Raw genomic sequence first — 26964 nt, forward strand, 5'->3', positions numbered from 1 at the left:
TTGGGGCGGAAGGAAGGAAATCATGTCAGAGGCTGAGGCGAGTAGGGCAGAGGGCTCCAGCAGCCTTCCCTGAAACAGAGGAAGGGAGAGCGCTAGCAAGAGAAGCCTGGGCCGAGAAAGGCGAAGGGGGGAAGAGGGAGCGGAGAGGGACGGCCATGGAGCCAGGAGAGGAGGCCGCAGTAAGTGGGGAAGGCAGGGAGGACGGGAGGGCCTCCTGGGCGGAGAACAATACGCCTTTTTAAATAAACAAATAAGCCCCATATATATATATATATATATATATGGGGAGGAATGGCATATAGGGAGCCGCTCTTGTTATCGTTTCTTCAGGAAGCATCCGCACTGCGGATATAACCCACTCTGAGACCGCTCTGACTGCCCTGGCTCAGTGTTTAGGGAATCCTGGGAACTGTGCTATTTGTGAGGCATTTAGGCTTCTCTGGCCCAAAACCATACTGCAGAAATAACCCACTTTGAGACCGCTTTAACTGCCCTGGCTCAGTGCTAGGGAATCCTGGGAATTGTGGTTCATTGTGGCACCAGAGCCCTCTCTGACAGAGAATTTATTTGATTGATTGATTTCTATGCCGCCTTTCTTCCAGAAAGGGACCCAAGGCGACTCACAAATGACAATTCTAACAAACATATTACAATAATAAAACAACATCCGCTAAGAACAATATAAAAGAGAAGGCTAAATGTCTCAGGAAACTACAGTCCCCAGATGTCCATGGCATTGAGCCCAGGCTATTTAAAGCAGTGTCAAACTGGATTATTTCTGCAGTGTGTTTTGGGCCTTTGACTGCCAAGCCTCTGTGCAACTCTTGAATCTCTTCTGTTTCAGACCTGGATTGTTTTGTGGCAGAGGAGCTTTTGTTTGAGAAACTGAAGCCCCAAAGCCCTTCATGGTTCACAGAAAGTATGGCTCTTTGGTTTCCGGTCGCAGTATTGTGTGCTTTCTGGTGGGAAAGAAGGAGCCGTTACTGGGATATAGGGAAGAAAATACTCACAGCACTTATCTAGGGCTGCTTTTGGTATTATAGTCAATAGTTTTACTGTAAACAAACTGTTTTTTATTTATTTATAGCTATGACCCCCTTCTAAAAGAGCTGTGCATCCTGGCTGGAATCACTGGACAATAATGAGCGGCGCAGCTTTAGGCATTGAGATAGTAGTCGTCTTCTTTTTGGCATTAATCATACTACATCGATATGGAGATTTCAGAAAACAGCACAAACTTGTGATTGTTGCAACACTACTAGCTTGGCACCTTTGCTTTCTTATGGTCTTTATATTGCCTTTGGATGTCACTACGGTAAGGAATCTCATTTTTGCTCATCCTCCCCAGTGCCTTTTCTATGAAAGTTGATTATGTATGCGCAAAATATCCCAGGCTAGAGTAGCAGATAAAGGTTTTCTATTAAGTGGACAGCAATGGTTAATAAAAGAGCCAGCGCATCAAAGTGTTGACTTTTCAAAATAGATCCGTTTCAGGAAGCAATACTTGGAATCTCTTAAAAATGAGAAACCAAATATGATGTTGCTCTACCTAAAGCAAAATGAGGCATCAGCTCTATTTTGACAATTTAGTATTTACAGCCCCTGCTGTAACAGTTTTGCCACAAGAGATACAGCAGCAGCAGCATCGGCTGGTAAAAGTGAGGCAGCTGTTCTCCATCTGCTTCTGAAAAGCCTCATATCTAACTGAACCCCTTATTTTGCACACCTTTTTTTGCTAAAACCAATTTATATTAGCACCAGGGAAACAGAGCTGCTCTATTAGTTCTTGACATTACATCAGTGGCCTGCAGTAAACACTTGTCAAGTCTTGATTCCTGTTCTGTTTTGAAAGATACAAGCCTCTTACATGGCATCCCTCTGCCTTGTTGGTGCTTCCTCCGGTATGAGGATGATTGTTGATGGCTGTTGCTGATTTGAGCCAGAAAGAACATCCAGTTCTGTGCTCTTCATCTTTGTTTAATACATGTTGTATTTTATTAGTAAAGAAGCTGATTTATTTGGATTTGTAGTGAAAATTAATTTGTGGTTTAAATATACACATGAATAGACTGGTATCTTTCTTTAATTCCCCCTCCCCTTTTCATTTTACTTTTCTGTTCTTTCCCCTAGACTATATATAATCGATGTAAACTTGATGTAAATGGATCATATACATCTCCCACCAACAATGGATCACCGCTCCACCAAAACAATATTTCTCCTCCAAGGTACTGACATTCTTTTGGGGGGGAAAATTATGACTAGAAAATGTCATAGTTTTATCAAATAAGGAAAAAGCTAGAATTCAAAGACATAGCCATGTTAGTCTGGAAAGTTAGTATGTTAGTAGTAGTATGTTAGAAATTGAGTAGTTAGTATGCAGAGGGATCTTGTAGCAGCTTTGAGATGTTAGTTTTCCAGGATTACCTACATGTTCTCTAATGACTATTACTGTGTTATTGCTGCTCCTATCACTGGCAAGGGAGAGGGCTTTGAATTGATTCTGTAGCTCCAAATGCACAGAATGATCCCTGGTCCTTCTAGTACTATGTGCCACATTCCTGCAAGAGTCTTCCTCCTTGTATTTGGGAACTGACCTTCACAAAGAAATCACCTTTGCATTCCTCATCCAGGACAGCCTGCTCTGTCCAAGAAAACCTCACGCTGTCTATTATACTGAAGCACAGATAAACAGACTTCATATTGCTGGACTGTCTTCCAACAGGGCCACCAACTTGCACTTGGTTGCAGGTGTAGTAACCCACATCCTCCAACAAGAGCACAACATACCACAGCTGTTGTAGGTGACTGCAACAACTCCCTCATCATCTGTATTTAGTAATCTTAAGTAGGCACTGAAACAGAACTCTGGGCCTCCCTCTCAAAACTCTCCCACTAACCACCCATGCAAGCTACCTGTTCACCAAGCTCCACTTCCTTTTGTCTTGAAGCCGATGATAAATTATCTCTGTAAGCTCTGAGCAATCCAAAAGTTATGATCCATAACTGACCTTTGAAAGGATGAAAAATTGTACTTGGATGGCATGATGAGATAATGACAATAGAGCTGCTATTCTGAGCCATGACTTGAGTCTGAGTAACCAATGTAATTTGCATTTATGAGTTTCATGGCTGTAAAATAGAATCCATTCAACGACTTTCCTCAGTTTTTTTTTTCTTTATTAGAAAGGCTCCTTTGGGTGGGGTAGGTTTTGGGGGGGGGGGGCTTTATTGAAATTTTCCAGAATACATGAAACTACGACTACACAAGAAAATTATAAAAAACAAAAGAGAAAGGAATGGGAAAAAAGAGGAAAGAGAAGAAGAAATAAGAATCTAAAATGACTTCCAATCCTCTTTTTACCATTTACTTAAACATCTATTTAATCAAGCCTCTAGTTAATATGAATTTCCCTCCTTTCTACAACTTCACCTTATTAATAGCCTAAAAGCAAACCTTGATTGTGCCATTTTATATAAGGGACACCATTTCACTATGCCGCTGTATTTAATTGGACTTGCGCATCCACAAATTATGGTATCCACGAGGGGGCCTGGAACCAAACCCCAGCAGATACCATGTGTGGCCTGGTCAATCTGTTCAGTGCCAGATGCTGGGAGTAAAAGAAATGGGTGTCTGTGTACACACAACCCATGGTATACAAAACAGAAGGAAATCTCACATCTGGGATACTCACCATGAGTACAAAGCAGGACAAATGTTGCTTTGATTATCTAATAGACAGATTAACTAATCTGATACCCTTTGGATGTTTTAGTATTACAACTTTGATAATTCCTGATTCTTGGTCATGGTGACCAGGACTAATAAGAGTTGTGGGTTACTTTTTTAGTGACTTGCAGGGCTATTTCATAACATTACATACCCGTAAAGTTGTATATAGTATCAAGGACTGAGATCCATCCTCGGCATTTCTACCTTCAGGATGCACATGATTATGATAAATATCACTGTTACATTTGGATGTTGCAACTTGATGCATGTGTGAAATGTTATGCAGGCATGTTTTAGCACTGTACACTTTTTTCCCAATTTGCCTAAAATTTATGTAGCTCTGGTATGGGCTTTGTTACTTCATAGCAGCATATAATCCCTGCTGTTATGTACTGAAAAGTTAAATAGGATTTTTGAAGACAAATTCTTTAAAAAAAAACAAACCTATATATTATATATCTTTTCTTTTGCATGGTACTGAATCTTACCCTTTTTACAGAAAACATGAATGTTTCAAACCATGGAGTTATATTCCTGATGGAATTATGCCTATCTTTTGGCGTGTAGTGTACTGGACATCACAGTTCTTAACTTGGTAAGGAGCTGGAAAAACTTCTGAAATGGCTAAAACGAATCAGACCAATATGTTCCAAGGAATGTAATAGGGCTTCGCTATAAGCTGCAGCACTTATATGTTGGTCAAAATGATGGATTTTGGTAAAATTAGTGAAAGTGCATCTTTGCTCACAGAGAAATGCCAAATGTCTTAACATTAGGAGTAGTATATTCTGGTTCAACTCCTCCTCAGGTTCCAGTGAAACAGAATAACTTTGATTAAAATGGGGTGCAGGTTTGATCTGTGGGAAGGACTTGCCCATGCTGTGCATGTGGTGCTGGGCCTACTAGTGATTCAGCAAATGTCTTTGTTTTAGTTACAGATAGCCCATTGAATTTACTGATATCAGCAAGTGGCATTAATCTCAAATGTGTAAATGCTGCAGTGGTAATCCTGAAACTAGTTTTATGTGCTGGTTTCTGTGCCATGACCAGCCCTCCCAGCTGGGGAGTGAATAGTTTCAAGTTGATGCCACTATTTCCCAAGACTTGTGATTATATTTGTATTTGTTTCTGCTGAGTTATACTTTATGCATATGAAAAATGGATAGAGAACATGAAACTAGTTTGCCTAATTAATTTGGTTGTTCATTTCTAGGATCTTGTTGCCCTTCATGCAATCATATGCCAGATCAGGAGGTTTTTCTATTACTGGAAAGATTAAAACTGCACTAATTGAGAATGCTATCTATTATGGGACATACCTTCTGATTTTTGGAGCATTCTTAATATATGTGGCCATAAATCCAAAGATCAACCTACAATGGTAAGATTCCTAAACCTTTAATACTCTAAATCTTTAGAAGACTGAGATTGTTATTTAGTAGTTATATCACTGACAGTTTAGTTAAATCTTTCTTATGGAGTTTGATTTTAAGGACTTACTTTGAATTTCATTTTCAATTAAACATTATTACACAACTTGTTGGTAGAAATAGACTGGGAACCACAGTATTGTCAGGAAATGACATTGGTGTGGCCACTAGGGGGAGCTGTTGTGCAGGTAATTTACAGCTCCAGTGGCAGCTAATGTGTCAGCATTCAAACAGGGCATCATCGGAATGTTGATGTCACTGAGAGAGAGAGAGAGAGAGAGACAGTTGGTGCCTCAGAGTGGGCTGAGTCTGTTACTGAGAGGCAATGAGATGGTTGTGTGTTAATGTGGATGCCTCAGAGGTTGTGTTATTGTTGGTTGGTGTAAATAGTGTGTATTAGAGACGGATGTCCAATACACTGTGTATATCTATGTTGTAAATACTGCAAAGGAAGATTAAAGCCCTCATTTAGAGTGAAGACTTGTAAGAGTCATTATTAATTGAAGACATCTTCACAGATTCCTTCTTCTTGGCGTCCTGTCGACATGGTTGAACTCTGCAGGTGGTCGTGGTGGACACTGCATGTCATTTCCATAGGTCCCAATAAAGGTTATGGGCGCAGCACACGAGCCACAACAAGTATTGCTTTAAGCAGTCAGAAGTAGCTTGTACAATTGAATTTTGTGAAGTTGAAGGCTTTCACGGCCAGCATCTCTAGTTTTTTGTGTGGGTTTTTCGAGCTATGTGGTCATGTTCTAGAAGAGTTTATTCCTCCAAGATGCCAGCCACAGATGCTGATGAAACATCAGAAATAAACTCTTCTAGAACATGGCCACATAGCCTGAAAAACCCACAAAAAAATATACAATTGAATTTTATTGTTTTGAACAGCAACTTCCAAGCCTATATTACAATCTGTTCTTTCTTAATTGCCTGAAGCTCCAATTCTATACCTACCAAGTAAGCCTCATTAAAATCTGGGATTTCACTCTGAATTGACATGTTATAGGATAGCTCTATTATAGGAAACCAATTAAGAAGTGTAAGTCTTACACTTAGGGATGAAAGATCTACTCCTTTTTCGGATGGGGAAAAAGCAGCTTTTACCACCCTGCTGCAGTCCCCTGTTGGTTTCAAACTGCTCTGGTGGCATACAAATGCTGCGCTGCCAGAGTGCCTTGAACCCACCCCCATCTGGGTGTCCGCCCGAATTCCAAACAGCTTCAGGACAGCATGGAGCATGTGGCGTATAAACACCGTGCTCCCAAGCTGCCCAAACAGCAGCTTTAAAGGGCCGTCTTTTCTAGCCCATAGTCATGTGGAGCCAGCCACTTTCTTTGATTCATACTCTCAATTCTTGAAAAGATAGGATGTTAACTTTCCAAATCTGATAACATGCATTGCAAGATTTCAATATCATTTTTAACATTTCTAGTTGGTCAGCCATTTCTTCCTGCATAATATACCTTTCCCTAATATGATGGATTCTCCATTTAATTTTCCTAGTTTTTTATCTTCCTGCTTCGGGTGTGTTTAGCAAGGAGAGATCTCAAGGCATCAGTCTGCTCCTTATTAATATTTTAGAGGGATTTGCTGTCTCTTCATGCAACTTAATTACGGGAAATAATTAGTATTTATCATGCATAGATGATGTAGAACTGAAAGAATAGTCAGTACTAGCTAATATTAGTTTCTCAGTGGCTTAAAAACCTGTATAATTTGTCACTTCTGTGCTAAAAATGTGGTGTGTGATCTATAAAGCTGCATAATCCATTGCAGCAGATTCGTAAGGATTAATTGACTCATGGTTAATTGCATTTGCTGCCCATAGTCTATGTATAAAACAACATGGCAGTAGAAAGTAATAGATTGTCTTTGTTCTGTTACACAATATTTCATATTGTCAGAACTGGGGATCTGGATAGCCCTTGTATAATAGACCATCTGGAAAGTCCATATAAGTTCCTTGGAACTTTTTGAAGATAGAAAGGTAAACAGAAAACAAATAGATCCTAACTTCACTTAATACATAGAGACCATGCTCTGTTAAAGAAATCTTTAGCCAAATGAGAAGTGTAAAAATAAAGTAGAAACAGTAGGCATTTTGCTATTTTTTCAGATACTGTAAAAATGTGAGTTCATGTTGTTTCTGTTTTGAACAAAGATCATAATTAATTATTGCATGTAAAATTGTTGGCCTCACTGTCTCTCTTAGGAGTCAACTTCAGACAATTGGAATAGCTGCTGCCAACACCTGGGGCCTCTTTCTTCTGGTATTGCTCTTAGGATATGGCTTGGTTGAAATTCCACGTTCTCATTGGAATGGAGCAAAGAAAGGTTACCTTCTTATGAAGACTTACTTCAAGGCTGCTAAACTGATGACTGAGAAGGCAGATGCAGAAGAAAACTTGGAGGATATTATGGAGGCAAGTAAACCCTGCCACCCAAATGCAGAAGTGGGCAGGAAGTAATTAAGAATCTAATGTGCTTTGGAGATTGTGGGAGAAGAAAATATCAAAAAGTAAATATTAAGTTGATGAAAGAAAGAATGTCACATAATCATTGGATTACATCCAGTGCAGTATTTATACAATTTCCTGCTTTAGAAATGTTTTGCTATTCTGTCTTGTTTCTGCTAACTAGAACTAATATACCATATATACTCTACTATAAGCCGGCCTTGTGTATAAGCTGAGGGCAGATACGGAGGGCAAACTATAGATTTTGATATGAACCATGGATATTGATGGTAAAACTTAACAAAATGTAACAAAGGATGTAGATAACAAAGCAAACTAAAATGATGCCAAAGAATTTACAAAATTCTGGCAAGAATAACTGTTCTCACCCTAAAAGGTGAATGGATAAGGAGGGAACTCACACAATGTGTGAGGGAGACAGCCAGACACAAGAGGAGCTAAGAAAACATGCACACACACTTCAAAAACGGTAGAAAAGCAAAGCAAATGGTGACTACATTAGCAGTTATTACAGCCTTTAACTTTGCCTGATTTTAACCCAGAAAAGCCGACAAACACACATAATTGTCTTATTCAAAGCCTCTCAGTGCTCCTTTGAGGGGAAATGCCAAAGAGCTGCCACTGCCACCATTTTCTCGCCCAGGCATTCAGAAACATCAGAGGTAGCACCACAGCAGAGAAAAAAGGGAGTGCTTCTTTTAGGTGCTCCAGGGATGGACTAAGCTCTTGGCTTTTGCCACTCTACTTGGAGAAGAGGAGCGTACCTTGTTTGATAGTAGTTAAAGTACGTTGATCTGTCGATAAGTTGACCCAAGTTTTAGGGGTCAATTTTTTTTTACTAAAATTTCTAGACTTATACATGAGTACATACAGTAAATCACAATTTCCCAGGTTCCCATGTGGTGGAAAATTGTAGCTTAATAAAAAGTGAATACTCTCTTTTCACTCTCTTCCACCTAAAGGTTTAGAAGAAGGGTGGAGTGTCCAACTCTGAGGCTTACCACATCTCATTCACAGCTATAAACCCTAAGAGTGTGAACCTGTCAGAGGTTAGAAGGCCAACTGCTCCCCATGGGACCTTGGACAGATGTACCACCCCCTGAAGTTTGAAAATCTTTTTTGCCGTCAAAAACACTCAGACTTCTTTATCTAGGGGGCATGGCAGCAATGTCTCTATATTTTTGATCCTTAGGCCATTTTAGAGCTAGAAGAGGCCTTTTTTTCCAATAGAAAATGATACTGAGGTCATCTTCTGGATCAATTATAGGGGGGGGGGGGGCGAGGAGAAATCCTGTTGAGGGTTTAAAATGGCCAATAGGCAAAAACATGGAGAAATTGACTCCCAAACCTTGCGGGAGCATTTGGGGCCAAAAAATAGTCACATTTTTTTTTCAAAGAAAAAGAATTGTGGACACTTGGGAGCTTTCTGTGACCCCTGAGCCACACTTTCCCCAGCCCAGATCTGTGCCATAAAAATAATCTTTGGGTAGTGATATGCATGGAGGCACTTTAATTTGCTAACATGTTTTTGATGTACGAAAAACAAGAAATATGATCTCGAGCATTTGACAAAGCTGAAAAGTGACACGTAGCCCCACAGCAGGTGCCCACCTCAGTTTGGATGATTATCCAAATCTGCTCATAATGTGCATTAATTTAATTCCTGCTAGTAAAAGTAATTACATTTCAGACCATGTCTATTCTTTTTTGCTAGTCTTTGTGGTTCCAGAAATTTTATTGGAATTTTAAGAATTTCTGGTAAAAAGTATAAAGAAGACTTTAGAACTGAGTTTATCTGCCGATGCTTTTATCTTGTGTTCAAACAGATTTCCAGTCAAAATGATTAATTAGACTGCATTACCGGTAGCTTGACAGAAGGCCTACAGTTATACTGTTATCTAAATGTTTAAGTTGAGTATCATTTCAGGGATTTAACTTCACATGCAAAGAAAAATATTTCTACTTCTTTCAAACAGGAGGTCAGCAAAGTAAATGAAAGTATCAAATACAATCACCCTTTAAGGAAGTGTGTGGATACAATATTAAAAAAGGTAACTAATGGAACTTTGCAATATCATATTTTGACAAACACTAGTATGTTATGAAACTTCCACTGCAACACAGCAAGGTGAGTTGTGACTTCATTACTTGGACAACAGGATATGTTCCCTCTTCTTTCCCTGCCTTCAAAACAGTGGTAGTAGGAGCTATGCTTTTTCTCAGACAACCATGTTAACAGTATGGCGGGTTACAGACCGCCCTCAAGCGGCCGTTTTCCTGCCGCCGCCATTCGCTGTGGAGGGAAGCCCCAGCAGCCAGACCACGAGGCTTCCCGGCGCAGCAAAAATGCGGAAGTGGCGCCGCGAGGGGCGAAGCGCACCCTCGCGGCGTCACTTCCACCATGACACATCTGGACGCTATGCGTCCAAGACATCAAAATGGCAGTGCCCATGTGGATGGGCGCTGCCATTAAGGACACGCTCCGCGCATACTAGGAAGAAGGGCCGTGAGGAAGGTAAGACCCTTCCTAACCCTAATATGGCCCTTCCTAACCCTAGTACGCGTGGAGCGCGTACTTTATGGCAGTCTGTAACCTGCCTATGTTGTGCCATGCAGTTGTGGTGGTCACCAGCCCTGATGGCCTGTGATTGACCACATATTGATGGAATTCTTCCAGTTTTGTTTAAAACAGTATCAGTAGATTAGGAGAACAATGCTGACAAACAGCCATTGAAAGTGTGCAAAAGATAAAAGGTTTTGTTATATATTTTTATATTATTCAGAAGCAGTGACATTTGCATCTAAACTCAAACACTGCAAGAAATTGGTAGAACAGAATAACACATGAAAAACAGAATGAGCCAGGGGTAGGAAATACCCTACACCTCTCTTTACGGGCGGAGAATCTTGGAATAGAAAGGGGAAAGAGGAGCTAGCAGGCAATGAGAAATAAAGCAAGTAGTTTTCAGATTCCATTTGCAAGGCTCCTGTTACCTGTCAAACAGTGTGGTTAATACAGTGGTGTGTCATGCTGCCAATATTGAGACATACCTTCTTTTTATCTCAGTGTCCTACTGAGTATCAGGAAAGAATGGGTAGAAACATGGATGACTATGAAGATTTTGAAGAAAGACCCAATACTTATCCAACAGAGAAGAGCCTTGTCAAACTTCATAAGCAGGTAACTAAGTGACAATTTAAATGTCTTTTAAATGGACTGAGAACTAGCCTGAATAGAATGTTTAGTATGTGAAGACATCTGTACAAATTAGTTAATTAGAAACTAATTTTCTATATGGTTTCCAAAATATTATTTCTCAATGTTTCTGAACAAGTAGCTCTGTAACATTTTCTGATGGTTACAAGGGATATTACAAGGAAGGAAGAAGACAATTATAGTTACAATTATCAAAAAGTAATATAGAGAAAAGAGTGGCAATGGAAAACAAATATGTATGTGTTTAATTGCTCATAATACATTTGATTATGTAAATATAAATCAAAAGAAAAATTGGTAGCTTTAGCAATTGCTGTCCATGTTATCAATTTTATTTGGTTGTGTGCATATTGTATGTACTGTGAGGATAAAATATACTTTGTCAGGCAATCACATATTGGAGTATTTGAATAACATGTATATAAAATGTATTTATCTTCCTTACTCACTTATTATTGCCATGAACAAATGGAACATTGGTTTTGTTTTATTAGGTTATTTATTCAGTTCAAAGGCATCGCCGTACACAGGTCCAGTGGAGAATTCTGTTAGAACAAGCCTTTTACCTGGAGGATGTGGCAAAAAATGAAACCAGTGCCACTCATCAATTTGTTCATACTTTTCAGCCTCAAGAACCTGAAAGCAAAGTTACCCAGTACCTCTACACACCAACTGTTGGTATGTGCTGTCAGTCAAATAATAAAATATAGTGTTTTATAATATGATAAATATATAATATAATAAAAGCAGTGGATACATACCCATTGAAATGGTTGGGATTCGTTGCTCACCACTTATGCAAATCACATTGATGGCAAGGCACCTGGGACTAAACTTGGATTAGCCCAAAGACTTCAAATCAACCTATTAAAGATACATTTCTCATAAACATTTCTCTTTTCCCCTTCACTCTCCTCCATAGGCCTATAGGTGCATGTATAGGTCTTGAAATAATGATAATTTGTATCCTGCTTCTCCAAAGATTGAAGCGGCTAACAATAAAACAAGATGTTGGGGCACTTCAGTGCCTCTGCATGTTGTGTGCCTCCAAATTGTTTCCGTCTTATGGAGACCCTCAGGTGAACCTATCTCGGTACTGGCAAGTTTCTTCAGAGGGGTTTGCCATTGCCACCCTCTGAAGATGAGAGAGTGTGACTTGCCCAAGGCCACCCAGTGAGTTTCCATGGCTGAGCCGGGATTCAAATCCTGGTCTCCAGAGTCCTAGTCCAATGCTCAAACTACTACACCATGCTGGCTTGAAAGTTGGACTCTTAAACACTTGGCCAATCCAACTGGTATCTCTGCATATATCCTGCACTATCTTCCAGCCTGCTTCTCTTCTCAGGTAAAATTGCTCATGCTTAGATCTGCTGTTAGTAGAAACAAACAGTTTTAAATTTATTTTTCTTCCCTTTCTGTTGCCTTACTTAAGAACTTCTTTACTAACCTCCAAGTTATTTTCTCCCCCCAGAATGGTATTGGGAGTGTCTTCTGCGACCATGGTTCCACAGGATTCTTGCCATTATTTTAGCCACATTTTCTATCATTGTCGTGTGGTCGGAATGTACATTCTTCAGCACAAAGCCAGTTCTCTCCCTGTTTGCTGTCTTCATACAACTAGCAGAAAAGAATTACAACTATTTCTACATAGAGGTCAGTTTCCTAAATCTTGAGACTTCTAACACAGTTGTTTTTTTAAAAAAACCTATCATTTGTCTGTCTATCAAACTGTCAAGCTGCTTTGAATCCCAAGAGAGGCAAAATATAAATACCATTAATAAATACATAAATAGTTATTTGTTGCCATAAATCAGCTTTGACTTATGGAAACCCTGTGAATGAAAGACTTCTAAGTATCATAATCAGCAACAGCGCTCCTCAGGTCTTACAAACTGAAGGCTGCGGCTTCATTGATTCACTTAATCCATCTATAATGTGATCTTCCTCTTTTTGTATTGCCTTCTACTTTACTGAGCATTATTATCTTTCCAATGAGTCATTCTGACCCTTAGTATGTCCAAAGTGCGATAGCTTCAGTTTAGTCATTTTGGCTTCTGGGGAAAGTTCAGGCCTATTTTTATGTCATTTATTCATCTTTTTGGAAGTTGAAGGTATCTGTAGAACTCTTCTCCAGCACCACATTTCACATGAATTTAATTTGTTTTCATATTTCTTCACTGTCTAGCTTGTGAATAGAAATGGGAAAGACTGTGACTTGAATGATTCCTCAGTATTTACTGTGGGTTAAATGACTTTGGTATATAAGGATATATCTTTACACTTGAGATAGTTACACAGTTCAATATGCATTAAGTTCTGTATGAATCTTATTTACCAGGAATACTTTTGATTTAAGCCTGTTTATTCCCAGTAGAGTCAGTAAAAGTAAACTGGATGGAACTCAGAACAGTGAAATTTTGTTGAATGGATTGGGCTAGAATGTCAGGAGGTGAAGCAAAGGGATAAATGTGGACTAACTACAGTCCACTATTCTCTGCTTCATTAATGGGGATTTCTTGGACCTTTGGTTTTACAGTCACTTACAATTGACCATGGTGGGTGGGATTGATGGGAAGCATAAGTCAAAACATCTGCAGAGGCAAGGTTTTCCCATCCACCCTTGCTCTAGAAGTTTAAAGAAAGTTTAAACCATCTTTGGCATCTCACCTAGCTGCATAGCATCCATAAACCAAAAGCTCAGCTCACTGGTAACCCAGGCCTTAATCACACTTTTTCTTGTGTATGGCACTCTGGAACATAGAAAATGAGTCCAAACTTTTTCCTGAGTAACCCATAGATATCTAAGTGCAGCTAATGTGAACCATGGTGAGACTGCACCTATATGTGTGGTTACCGTTAGGGAAGAATGCAGAAATATATCAATCAGCTGCAGCTGACCACATGAATAACATCATTTCTATAGACAATCATATTACTTTAAAGAGAAAATTAGACATTTGAACTGACCCGAAGACCATGCGTCATTATCAAAATGCAGGGCTAAAAAGGACAGTTTAATCATACTGCTGGCCTATGTTTTGTCCAGTGCATAAGCAATATTATATGCATCCTTCTCTTTTCATACTCTCCTTTCATACTGTGTCCCTTTGGACAAAGAACACATAACAACTTAGTCTGTTGTTTTCTTTGTAACTAAGAATCTGTGTCTATCCTTAGTTGAATGCAAACAAAATCTACATCTTTTGTCTTGCAGATGGCTTGCTTCTTTACCATCTTTTTCCTCAGTATTTGTGTTTACTCTACTGTCTTCAGGATCCGTGTATTCAACTATTATTATTTAGCCTCCCACCATCAGACAGATGCATATAGTTTGCTTTTCAGTGGCATGTGAGTAGATAATTTATTTTGTTACTTGGCTAGTCCTAAATAGTCAAGGATTATGTAAAGAGAGAAATTCAGTATAACATACTTGAATCTTGGATGTACATCCTGATCTCTTCTCACAGAAGAAGGATTGGCAGACTTCATTGCCCTACACTCGTCGTCACCCCATATCAGTTGCTGCCTGTTCCATTCTCCAAGTTCTAGATCGAACCCACTTTGTGAATGCTGACAAACAAGAAAGTTTGCATAAAGAATAGTGAATGCTAACATATTTATTTAGTTCTCAACATTCCAGTAGTTCAGGATGGGCAACACCAGGATATACATGTAACAGGCATGAATGATGTTGAACTGCATTGAATGATGTTCAATTGATGTTGATGGCCAACAGTGAAAGCTGACAGATGTTGCAGTCTAAAAACATCTCAAGGGCCACATCTTCCCTGTCTCTGATATATATCAGTATAGCTTTTAATTGTTTATAAAGATACAATATAATTGATTGGTCATGCCTTAGTAATAACAGATGGAAGAGGTAGATGCCAAATGCAGAAGAAAATGGTTTCAGAATTGTCACCTGTTTTCATGTAGGCTGTTCTGCCGTTTGACTCCTCCATTATGTCTGAATTTCCTGGGCTTGACTCATATGGATTCATCCATTTCTAAACGAACCACTGATCAGCCAACTGCATATACATCTGTAAGTAAACAGATCTGTACAATCTGTAATTAAGATAATCTGATACCTCCTTTGGTGCTGTTTGCTGCCTGGAAGCTGTTTCTCTATTACATATTTTTATCTCTTTGCCATTTAAAATTATTCTGTTACCACTAACTCTGTTTCATTTTGTATTTTTAAATACAAACTTCCTAAAATTAAGCTCTTTTAAGCCTCCTTTATTAAAGAATGTGCTTACGTGTCCTGTTGAAACCAGTGGTACTTAAAAGAGCTTACATTTTGTCTGGTAATGGTATCATTAGAAGGACCAGAAAAGTAATCTATTTCTCCTTCCGTGCAGGAAAATAGAAGTAAAGCTCAATTCAGCATCTGTTTAAGGACTTGAAAGAATGAAGGTCTGTCACGCTTTTTTTGCAGCTTGTTCCAGTGTCAACAGCTCTTATCATTAGGAAGTTCTTCCTATTGTTTAGGTAGAAACTCTTTTCTTGTAATTTGAATCCATTGGATCATGTTCTAGTCTCTGGAGCAGCAAAAAGAAGATTGCTCATCTTTAGGACAACCCTTCAGATATTTAAAGATGGTTCTTCTGTCATATCACCTCTCAGTCTTCTTTAATTCAAGCAAAACATACCCAGCTTCCTAATTAGTTCCTCACAGGGCTTTGTTTCCAAACATTTACAGTTGTGGTTGCCTTTCTCTGCACATATTTTTGTTTTTTACTCTTTTTAAACTGTAGTGTCTAGAACTGGACACAGTATTCTAGGTGAAGTTTAACCAAAGCACAATAGAATGGTACTGTTACTTCCCTCAGTCTGGCCACTATACTCCTGTTGATACAGTCTAAGATTGTTTTGGTGTTTTTGGCTGCCGCATCACACTTTCAATTCATTGTCTTCTAACAAGATGCTTAGATTGTGTTTAGATGTACTGCTGTCAAGCTAACTCTCACATGTCCTATATTTGTGTATTTTGTTTTTCTGGGCGCCACAGTTCAAGAAGAATATTGACAAGCTGGAATGTGTCCAAAGGAAGGTGACCAAAATGGTAAAAGGTCTGGAAACCATGCCCTATGAGAAGCAGCTTAGGGAGCTGGTTATGTTTAGCCTGAGGAAGAGAAGGTCAAGGGGTGATATGATAGCCATGTTTAACTATTTGAAAGGGTGTCATGTTGAGGATGGAGCAAGCTTGTTTTCTGATGTTCCAGAGACTAGGACATAGTACAATGGATTCAAATTACAGGAAAAAAAGATTCATTAGGAAGAACTTCCTGATGGCAAGAGCTGTTTGACAGTGGAATACACTGCCTTGAAGTTGGTGGAGTTTCCTTCTTTGGAAGTTTTTAAACAGAGGCTGGGTGGCCATCTGTCAGGAATATATATTCCTGTATGGCAGGGGGTTGGACTGGATGGCTCTTGTGGTCTCTTCCACCTCTGTGATTCAATAGTACCTTTCATTTATTCCTGTAGAAGTTGATTTTGTTAATTTTGGCTCAGCTCTGCAATTACAGTGCGTCCTCTCCTTACGCGGGGGATCCATTCCGGATCCCTCCGCGTAAGGCGAATTCCGCCTATGCTCGAGCCCCATTGGAAACAATGGGGCTTGTGCGTGGCAGTGCGGGCGCGCGCAGGGCACAACGGGCGCACGCGTCCATTCAATTGAATGGGACGCTCTGCCCCGCGCGCGCGCCGCAGCTTGAGCACATATGCTCAAGGCCGCGTATGGCGGGCGCGCGTAAGGCGAAGACGCACTGTATTAAACCATTCTAAATTCTGATCTTTTCCTCTTGGCTATTAGCTACCCTTCCTAATTTAGAACCATCTACAGATTTGATAAGCATGCCCTCTATTCCATCATCCATGTCATTTATAAAGAGGTTGAATAACATTAGGCCCAGGACAGAACTGTGTGGCACCCCACAAGTTACATCTGTCCAAGGGAAATAAGATCAGTCAGGCATGATTTGTTTTATGAAAAGCCATGCTGGCCCTTAGTAATCACAGCATTCCTAAATGCTTATAGTAGTATTTAATTTGCTATCTAACCTGGCCAACAGGTCTCTCTCATACCTATACCTAACAACAGAATAAAATACCTAGCATATATAAACTCCATGACAGCTTGTCCCAAGGAAGAATGTGTTCTAATGCTGCTGGAATATACAGTACTTTGCTTGAAGCTTTGGTTCTATAGGAGAAGAGAGTTAGTTTTCTGATTTGGGGATGATTACAAACAACACCTCTGTACATTTGTTGTGTATAATTTAAATCTAAATTGAATAATACGATATATGTAGGAGATCAAGAGTCAGTTTTACAAATATCAGGGGTGTTAACATGTTAAAAGCAGTATGTTGACTTGCATATAAATTACCACAGAATGCCAGTATACCATTTTCCAGCAGATGGTAGCACAGGACAAGACATCAGCTTAATGGAAGTCTTCTTCTTCTTCTTCTTCTTCTTCCTGGAAAAACTGATTTGAGCCACTGCATATGCTTCCTTTCTTCTTGGTTATGTTGGTACACTCAGTAACATGTAGACAGTAAAATTAGCTGTCATTTGCTACAGTTTATATAGCACATATACAGAAAAATATTACTTCAGTAAACATTGTGTGGCTTTACAATATTATAATAAAAAATATCTGAGCAGTTACCTATCACTACTAGGGAGTTTCAATTCTGTTGCTTTTTACCTTCCAGATTATGGGATCCATGAAAGTATTGTCCTTCATTGCAGATGGATTTTATATCTATTATCCCATGCTGGTTGTCATTCTATGTATTGCTACTTACTTCAGGTAGGTAACAAATTCTTTAAATCTATTTTGTTAAATATTGATTTTTCTGAAATTGCCACCCTCTTGTCCAGAAAAACCAGCTTTAAATGTATATTCAGCTATTCCCAGTAGGCTGAAAGAAAAATTAAAACATTCGGATGTCTTCTCTGTACAAACATATATACATTAGCACGTTTGTCACCATCATGTTTGAAATGTTTAGTCATCCATACGTCCTCAGTTTCCCCCTCCCCCATGTTTCCAGTTAGTGATGTTTATAATGGTAGAGTCAATATTTGCCAACAAATAAGCTTCTTGAGTTAGGTAGTAGCAGCTAAAGTGAACTTATACCATAGAAATCTCTACCCATCATATTATTGGCATCTTGTTCCATATCTGAATGAATCCAATTGTTATGAGCTATGTGGCTAACACCTGTTGCCTGAATGTTTTCAATGATGTGTGTTATTAGTTAGCTATGACTTTCAGTGGCAAATTTCTTGATAGGGATTCCCCATCTGCACCCCTGGTTCTGCTGCAATAGCTCTTTCTTAAGGAAAGCAACTCTTGAGCTATCACTTTCTTCCAATGATTCTATCTTGGGTGGAATGAGGAGGTGTCAGATTCATAACAAATACACCCACACACTCTGCTCCTCTCAACTTGGGTGTCAGTGACAAAGAGAGTTGATTTGAACCACAGCTTGGAAAAATCCCAGTGGGATTCTGTGAGTTATAGTCCAAAAGAGTAATTTTTCCAAGATCTAATTTAAAAGCAGGAACCTTCACTCCCATTCATTATTTTCTTGATAAAGAGAGCAGAGAAGACTCAGAGAAGAGCAACATGAGCCCAGTCTTCTCCTAAATCTTACCCCAAGTTGAATTCTGAGATCAACTGTACATCTCACAGCTACTGTCCATAGTTTTTTAAATGGTTCTTGGCAATTAATATTTTATTTATTTATTTATTTATTTGACACAGAAATAAACATTTTATTATTTATTTTTAATCAGTTTAGGAACCCGGTGTTTAAATCTTCTGGGATTCCAGCAGTTTATGGGAGACAATGAGATGACATCAGACTTAATAGATGAAGGGAAGGAGTTAATTCGAAGAGGTAAAAAAGTGAATTTTTACTATGCAATATATTCTTGTCTGAGCAACATCGATTTTATTTTATCCCAATTGTTTTTTTAAAATATGTCGAGTGAGCTCATACTGAAATGAGAAATGAAAGTGTGATCTATATATGGATGACACTGAATTGTATTTTTCCTTTTCATCTAGTTGCATGGTCCAGCTAGCCAAGACTTAGCAAAAAAAACACTGTCAATTTGGTACAAGAGTGCATGGGGAAACACAAGGTTGTAATTGTGTTTTTACACATAACACATTCTTTTACATTAATGACACTTCCTAGATCCACCCAAGCTCAAGACTCTCCAAACTGACATATTGGGCTTATACACATAGGCCAAAAGGCCCGTGTTAGTCCTGGTCTCACATCGTCCTGTCTGGACAATACAGGCCATTAACCCCAGGCTGGGTTCAGCCACTTGAGACACCAAACTGGCAATCCCCACCCAACCCTGATCCAAAGGGACCTTAATCTGGTCCAAAAAGACCAGCTGTTTGCAGTGGAGTTCCCAGGAAACTACCAAACATCCAGCAGCCTCACATGCCCAATGCCTTTCATCTGTCCTGAAGGCCCCGCTGGGACCTCTGACACTGGGAGGGAGCACCTGGCCATGTGAGTGTATCTAGGTGCTCCTGTTTCTGCCTTTATGGGCCTTAGTGGGAGCTTTTGGGACAGGAGGAGCAGGTATGGAATATGCAGTGGCAGCAGGTTCATGGAAAAGCAACAGGATGTGTGTAAACACCTTCCCATTGCCGTGACAGCCCAAGAAGTAACCCAGGTTGAAACTGAGGGCATGATACCACTGACCCCTAGTACTAGTTTAGAAGAACCCCCAGAACCCCAAACCTTCTAAATCAAAAGTGGAACTGCTTTTTCTTATCTTTTCTCCCCACCTCTGCCCTGCTTTCAATCCAAGGCATTCAGTGATTTCTTCCATATTCCCAGTCACTGAAGGGCAAGGATTGAACATATTCAGACACAACAACCATGGGAGAAATCCACTCAAATGAAACAACATCTGTTTTTCCTTCTGTGAGAATGAGGTCACCCAATCATTGTCTGCCATCACCCTGTTTCCCAGTTATGACTGATAGGCAGTGGAGTGAGCCCAGTGACAAAACAAGGGACACTTTCCATCCCCGGTGCCACTAGTTCATTGAATTGCTTGTGAGGAAAGAGATCAGCTGCTGTAGAGGTCAGCTGCTATAGAGGAGAGAGGCAGGAGGAAGGTTGTCATCTCACTGAGGAACAGAGAAAGTGTGAGTGTTTTTTTTCACTGCTTTGTCTGTTTGGTGCTACCTCCTTGTCAAGCAGGGAAGAGCAGGGGTACCTAAACCTATTTGATTCTCAAGTTATCCTTGCCTTGTCTGTTCCACTCCGTCTCTGTTATTTTTTCACAAATTCCTCTGAGAAGATAGGAGAGATGCCATAGTGGGGGAACCCAACATATATATGATTCAGGAGCAGCAGAAGATGTTGGGTTGGTGCGCTCTGAATTAGTCCCAAAGAAAATAGAAATATGTAAGGCCATCACACAACTCTCCTTAACCCCCAATAACTCCTTGTTAAATATTCCACAAGCTCTTTTTTTTAAAACAGTGCGTTTTAAGATTATTTATGTCTCACTATATATTTAAATTAACTTTCTAGAAAAAAGAAAACGTCAAAGACAAGAAGATGGAGAAAACAGAAGAAGGGTATGTGGCTTGCTCAGTTCTGTGTTGAACACTGGTTGTTTCATGTTTCTGTGGGTTATCCCAGAAAAGTGATGTTAGTTTTCATGAGCTTGAAGGTGTGTCTTTTCAACCACAAACTTATCTAAGGAAACAGGAAACATTTTAGAACTCATAACTGGGAGATGGATTCTTTTCTATTATGCCAGCTAATGTTTCCAAGCAGGAAACTCTGGCGGTTTACAGACCGCCAAATAGTACGTCATCAATACGTACTAGGATTAGGAAGGGGCGGTGCTTCCGCACCCCCCTAACCCTAGTACGTATTGAATACGTACAAGATGGCGGCGCCCTGTTCATACGGGCGCCGCCATCTTTACGTACTGGACGCACAGCGTCCAGACGTGTCGCGCCGCTTGTGACGTAGCGAGCGCGCCCCTGGCGCCTCGCTACGTCGCAAACGCGACAGTAAAAGAAGCTCCATTTTGGAGCTTCTTTTTTCGGTCCGCGCGGGAGTCGGGCCGTCTGAAGGCTCCGGCTCCCCCGCGGACCTACTGGCGGCGGCGGCAGACCGCCGCAAAGCGGCGGTCTGTACCCCGCCTCTGGTATAGATTTTGGAGGTCACAATTTATGTGAAAGGATTCATAATATCAGGAATGATTTAATATCATCACAGTAAAAAGAATATCTTAGAAATAGATTATTAAATCTGTTGTTGTTATATTGCTATTTTTATTATATAACAATTGTTATTATTTTGCTTGTCTAGAAAAGACAAATTTATTATAATAAACTATTAAATGATAATTGTAACTAACTGTCAAAAGTAATATGTGGATTGCATATGTGTGTGTCTTTTGTGTATTTTGGGTCAGGAATGGAAAGAAAGGTATGGAAACAACCGTGATGATTCTGCTAGAAACAGAAATGTTCAAGCAGACCAAAAAGAGTCCAGCTTCACGGAGCCGAGTACAAACAGATGTAAGAATTTATCATTTTTGATCCATGCATTTAATATCATAATCTTGGTCACTATTTCAGATCTGAGTAGCCTTGAGCATTTTTTTGTGCATACAGAAATAATTTTGTGGTGTGGTAAAGTGCTTCCTTGTAGCAGAAATTCAATACAGTACATAGTAGTACTATGTTTTTATACTGGGGGGAAGGGGGAGGAATAGGGTTTTTTGTAATTTTAACTGTATCCTGTTTTACTGTTGTAATCCACTTGGATTCCAAGTGATTAAGCGGAATATAAACTATTATTATTATTATTATTATTATTATTATTATTATTATTATTATTATTATTGAGAAAAACCAAAGAAGCTAAAAGGCCTGAACTTAGGAATGCATCTAGTCACTACTTAAAAATGTGGACTGTGGTTGGTTTTCAACTGTACTGAAATTTTCTGTCATCATGAAGTAGTGATTAGTGCTGATTCCTAGAGACATGAAGTATGAGAAGCAGCCCAAAATGTATTCTTGAAGTTTATCTTTACGCATTTTATAGCTCTCTCAAAATGCGCATGTAATAGTTGAACACTTTGTGATGTAATTCCACCTTACTGCAGCAGAAGGAGAAATACAACAACAGAGTCCATGCAGTAGATTCCTAACATTGGAAAATAGTTTGTTGTTCCATTATTTGTTTTAAATATTTTTAAATGTTTTAGATTGTTTGTTTGTTTGTGTGTTCGTTTATATTTATCATGCAGCAGTAGCCTCTAAGTACACCAGGTCAAATGGAAGGAATGAAAGGGACAGAGTGGAGCTACTCCAAGATGCAGAACCTATGGATTTTAATGCTGACTCAGTTAATGAAGATCCTCTTGACTCTGATTCAGGAAGGTGAGCAATATTTAGAGATTTAAACCCTTTTGGAGATGAGAAGGCAAAGCCAGCAACAGATAACAAGATGGCACATAATTAATAACTTCCTTCTCTCAGTCCCTGTAGCTATTATTGGTGAATTCCCATAGGCTGGCCCACTGTATAGCGAGAGAAGTCAGTGTGCCCCTTATGAGCTCAGGGATAGAAATCTTACACAATTACTTAAAAAATAATACGTAAAACCCAAACCAATGGGGAAGGGGAGTCAGCTCTTCAGTTGAATGATATAATCATCTAGATTTGTACAATAGTCCCCCTCCCCTTATCCACCAGAGATATGTTCCAAGACCCCTAGTGGATGCCTGAAACTGCAGATAATACCAAACCCCATACCAATAATGTTTTTGGACTGCAATTGAGTGAGGATAACTGAAATTGCATAGAGCAAAACTACAAAGGGGGGGGGGGAGGGGAGATGACTACAAATTATTTTTAGACCATGGCTGACTGAAGGTAACAGAAACCACAGAAAGCAAAACTATGGATAAGAGTGGACTACTGTATAGATTTCACACACACACAAACAGACAGACAAAATCAATTGTTAGTCCCAGTTAGGGTAAACTCATTGGAATAAATGGGATTTACATAGGTAATTACTTAAAACAGCATTCATTTCAATGGGTCTACTGTAAATATCACTAACATTGAGGTTATTCCTATGTCTTTTATTCTACATGGAATTACATTGCTGGGATTTTACATTCTAAATGCAAGTTATACGTTTGGGTCTTCTATATTTTGTTTGACAAGCTAAAAGTAAAATTTTAGAGAGAGCAAACATACGACCTCACTACAGATATTTTGTAATTTCTTCTTTTTTAAAACAATATATAAATTGATCATTTGTAATGTAAGCTCTACACATAACTTTTTTATATACCCTACAGGTATCAGCCTGGTGGAAGATATTTGTCAATGTCACGAAGCAGAATATTTGATGATGTCTAAATCCACTGAACTCTTGAGTCATCAGTCCATAGCTTTGGAGAATGCTCTTTCAGTAATGTATTCTGCAACCAAAATAACCTCGCTTTACAAAAATCAAATGGAATGTGGGAAATAAGGAACTTTTCCCCTTAAAATGCACTTTGTATAATTCATTGCTCGTTTTGTGATGGGCAGGAGCATTTGGTTTCTGAAACTTCGACCACCTCAGCAGTGCCTTTCCCATCTTTTCCCTCACTCCTTCAAAAACCCATCCCACCACTGCTGCCATGATATGGGAATTGTGAGCTGTAGGTGAATAGTAATGTGCAAGTGAGGTAAAGAGACAGCAAGAGCGGTAAAGAGACAGGGAAGATAAAAGTTAGGGGTGGGGAAAACTGGAAGCTAGACACTGAACATCATTGCAAGTATTCTTGCCCTTCACAGTTGTTTATATGCTGGTATCACCTCTTTTGAACTAGAGACATTTGTGTTAAAAATTTTAAAAGCCTCTTTATTAGAATTTAGTTGTGGTTTGAAACCCATTAATATGTAACGGTAATTTTGTCTTTTACAGATGGATCAGGGAAATAGTTTGTTAAAGGTTAATAGAGATTTGGTTTTAAATAAATTAACATTAGGGCTCAAACAGAGTTGTCACTTGTACATTCGTGTATTTTCCTTTCACTTTTGGGAGGCTCATCAATGAAGTCAGGTCATCCTAAATGCAGTTCTTTAGCTTATCCATAGTTTATGGGCTGCTTAGTATTCAAACATGGGCATGATATAAAAAGCCACTCTTAGCTTGAAGGATTTTAGGGACAGATCTATACAAAATAACTTATTTTCTGGAATGTCTGTGCATCTGTACCAGAACTGAAAATCATTTGTCAGCATTATATACATATGAATGGCATTTGCTGTGCATGATAACAAAGACCCAGTAGAATCTTAAGTATTTACCAATACTGTTTTAAATACATATATGCAAGCATGTGCTTAATGAAGAGTGAAAATTCATCACAGAGATTTCATTTAAGACTTGAAGCAACTACTGAAATGCTGTTTCAGCTAAACCAGTTTTACTTTTGTTACTCTGGATGTTTTAATCTTCACTGCAGACAAACTGACCACTTCACTAATAATGTATATTTTCCATAGTCCTTGTAGTGCTAAACTGGACCTTTATTTTGAAGAAATTAACATGTGTAGCATGCTTAATGCTAAGCCACACAGGTCATACTCTGGTTGCATTGCCTTATATAAGGAATCTCAGTTGTTAAAGATTCAGTTCTTGTGGTCAGTATATTTTTTTCAGTGTAAAGAATAGGTAGTTGCACTTTCAAACTAAGACTCTTCAACAAATGGCCAAATGATGAACATTGTATCAGGTAGGACTATGTTCATAACAAATGGTAGCAGTGATTTCTGTGATTTTGAGGGAAAAGTGTGTTCAAAAAGTGTGTTAGGTCAGCATCATTTGCCACTACAGTTAATGGTCAGCGTGATCATACTGCAATCTAGTGAGGAGTTAAATATTAACTCTGTCCTGATGTTGTGATTCATACCATGATAACAAGCTGTTTAACAAGTTACAAGAATACTTAAGTAATTAAAGAAAGCAAAGGATCTGAGTACGTTAAACACCAAGTGACAATGCTGCAACGTATACATGCTGTTCAAATTCCACTTGTTCCAGCAGATTCAAGCAACCTAGCACTATGCAGGGCTGCAGCATTAGGGCTGCAGTAGTGGTTACAATTCTATGACTAACCCATTTTCTGCTTTAATATTTAGTTTAAGCTTCATGGGGGGGGGGGTTAACAGTGCTTATGTAATTCACAGTACCTTCAGTGAAGTAGCATTGTAAGTGACTTATAAATTGGAAGTTAGTGGCTGTGGAAAATATCTGATACCGTATAGTTTACATGGAACTGGAAATAAATGCTGAATCCTAATGCATGAACATCTCTGGATCTTGGCAAAACATTGGTCAAAAAGATATCACTGGAAACGTTTTTCATGTTGCAAATGTTTGTGATTTTTAATGATGTAGTTAGCTACAGCTAACTAGAAAGTGTTTGCAGGAACTTGTGAAATACTGCATCAACTGATTAATTTTTAATATTAAACCTGTGTTTCAGAGGCATCCCCTCTACCACAGGAAAATACAAACTTGCCACATTTGTTTTTTAAAGGCAAGAAAAATTATTTAAAATATCAGAGCCATTGAGAACTGTGGAATCTACAGGTTTTTAAAATACCTAAATGGAAGTCTGATTAATATTCTAAAAATTAATTGTTTCCTTTGGCTGAGGAGAATATATTTACACTGAGAACCTTGAGAACTTGCTCAGGATTTGCTAGAGGCAGTTGATTGCTCAAGTCTTGGACTGCAGTTTAGCACATTACCTTTTGTATTATAGAACAAATACGGAAAGTTTGGTCATGACAGTGACTTCCATAGAAGGATAGGTAGGGCCTGCTGACATTGGGATGTTTGAGGTCTGTTTTAGGGTGGCTTTCAGTATAATTCAAGATGTACTGGCATTAAAAACAACACATCGTGCCTCATTGGAATGGCCTTTAGGAGACAGAAGTGTAAGCTAGCACCATATTGACAATTCTGTGATGCCAGACTGCTTTGACATAAGCATGGGTAGGATGACAGTCCCAGAAATTTAAATCTGCATGTTACAAATATTGTTGAAATGTTGGTGTTTTACTCTTAACACACTTCAAACCCAAACATAAGTATTGGGAATATTTTTGCTTTTTTTGCATAGAGTTACACAACAGGCCACTAAAGTAATAATGCACAGGGATGTAGTTTTTTTCAAGTTGTTGTAAGTTTCTAAAATAGTAGCAGTACTTGGATTCATCTGTGTTGAGATTTTGTGATGTTCTGCATATTTGTCATGCTGATCAGTTTTTTGAATTTGTAAGACTTTTACAGTGAGATAAAATGGTGTGATGTTTAAGACTTCGATTTCTTAACACAGGGTTTGAAAATATGGGTTTCTTAGCTGCTGTAATCATGCAAAACTTGTTTTTGTTACTGATTTTTTCTCTCTGATAATGCCTCATGGATAAGATACTTGTAGCTTTCCTAGAGAAATCATTGCTTTGTAAACAAGGATTGTATATTGGAGTCATGAACAATGAGATGTATATTTGTTGCCGGTGTATAATTGTTATTTATATATAACAAGGAATTATATTAATTACTGTCTTCTAAATTAAAATAAAATGTAATACTGTATATTAGTTGAAATTAAAATTAACTTTATTACATCACGCTTCTTGGAGTGTAAGTTTTTGCTCTATATTCATAAAGTGCCAGAAATGTTATCATGATGTAAAACAGTTCACTCTATAACTTCAGCTTCTAGAGGCCCTAATTGACTTGCCTAGCAGCCAGGAATTCTGCGAACTGAAGTCTAAAACATCTGGAGTACCAAAGTTTGGAGATCACAATACCCACCATCATGGTGGTGCACCAACGTAATAGTCCAGTGTTGGATTCTAGCATGTGGATTAAGGCCTATACTATGGAAGGTAGCTGGACAAAAAGGGGAAGAAGTAAGGGCATAGTGACACTCTCATTTATCTTTTCTTTGTACAGTGTTTTCATCAACACATAAAAAAGAGCATAGTGGAGAAAGAGCAAT

At 38.9% G+C, this 26964-nt stretch overlaps 1 protein-coding gene across 3 annotated transcripts; it reads left to right on the plus strand.

Annotated features, from left to right (window-relative positions):
- Positions 1–7: 7 nt before the first annotated feature.
- Positions 8–26592, plus strand: LMBRD2 (LMBR1 domain containing 2). Of its 3 annotated transcripts, none has more exons than XM_042451377.1 (18): positions 8–37; positions 1088–1315; positions 2131–2228; positions 4236–4331; positions 4950–5117; positions 7382–7592; positions 9623–9697; positions 10714–10827; positions 11358–11541; positions 12335–12516; positions 14078–14211; positions 14800–14908; positions 17589–17686; positions 18679–18782; positions 20454–20500; positions 21352–21457; positions 22192–22324; positions 23257–26592. In XM_042451377.1, the coding sequence occupies exons 2-18, from the start codon at positions 1142–1144 to the stop codon at positions 23315–23317; spliced, it is 2094 nt and encodes a 697-aa protein (XP_042307311.1). In that variant the 5' UTR covers positions 8–37; positions 1088–1141; the 3' UTR covers positions 23318–26592. The 3 variants fall into 3 exon arrangements, with proteins under 3 accessions (XP_042307311.1, XP_042307309.1, XP_042307312.1); XM_042451375.1 differs by having other exon boundaries at positions 14–179; XM_042451378.1 differs by having other exon boundaries at positions 14–179; positions 22195–22324.
- The last annotated feature ends 372 nt before the right edge of the window (positions 26593–26964 follow it).

Source organism: Sceloporus undulatus, chromosome 2 (genome assembly GCF_019175285.1).
Source record: "Sceloporus undulatus isolate JIND9_A2432 ecotype Alabama chromosome 2, SceUnd_v1.1, whole genome shotgun sequence".
NCBI lineage: Eukaryota > Metazoa > Chordata > Lepidosauria > Squamata > Phrynosomatidae > Sceloporus > Sceloporus undulatus.

What these genes read in the sequence shown, in the direction of transcription:
- LMBRD2 (XM_042451377.1), top strand. Translation starts at nt 1,142, where the DNA reads ATGAGCGGCGCAGCTTTAGGCATTGAGATAGTAGTCGTCTTCTTTTTG. An exon ending in ACATCACAGTTCTTAACTTG is followed by an intron (nt 4,332 to 4,949) that starts GTAAGGAGCTGG and finishes GTTCATTTCTAG; the next exon opens with GATCTTGTTGCCCTTCATGC. An exon ending in CCAAAGATCAACCTACAATG is followed by an intron (nt 5,118 to 7,381) that starts GTAAGATTCCTA and finishes TGTCTCTCTTAG; the next exon opens with GAGTCAACTTCAGACAATTG.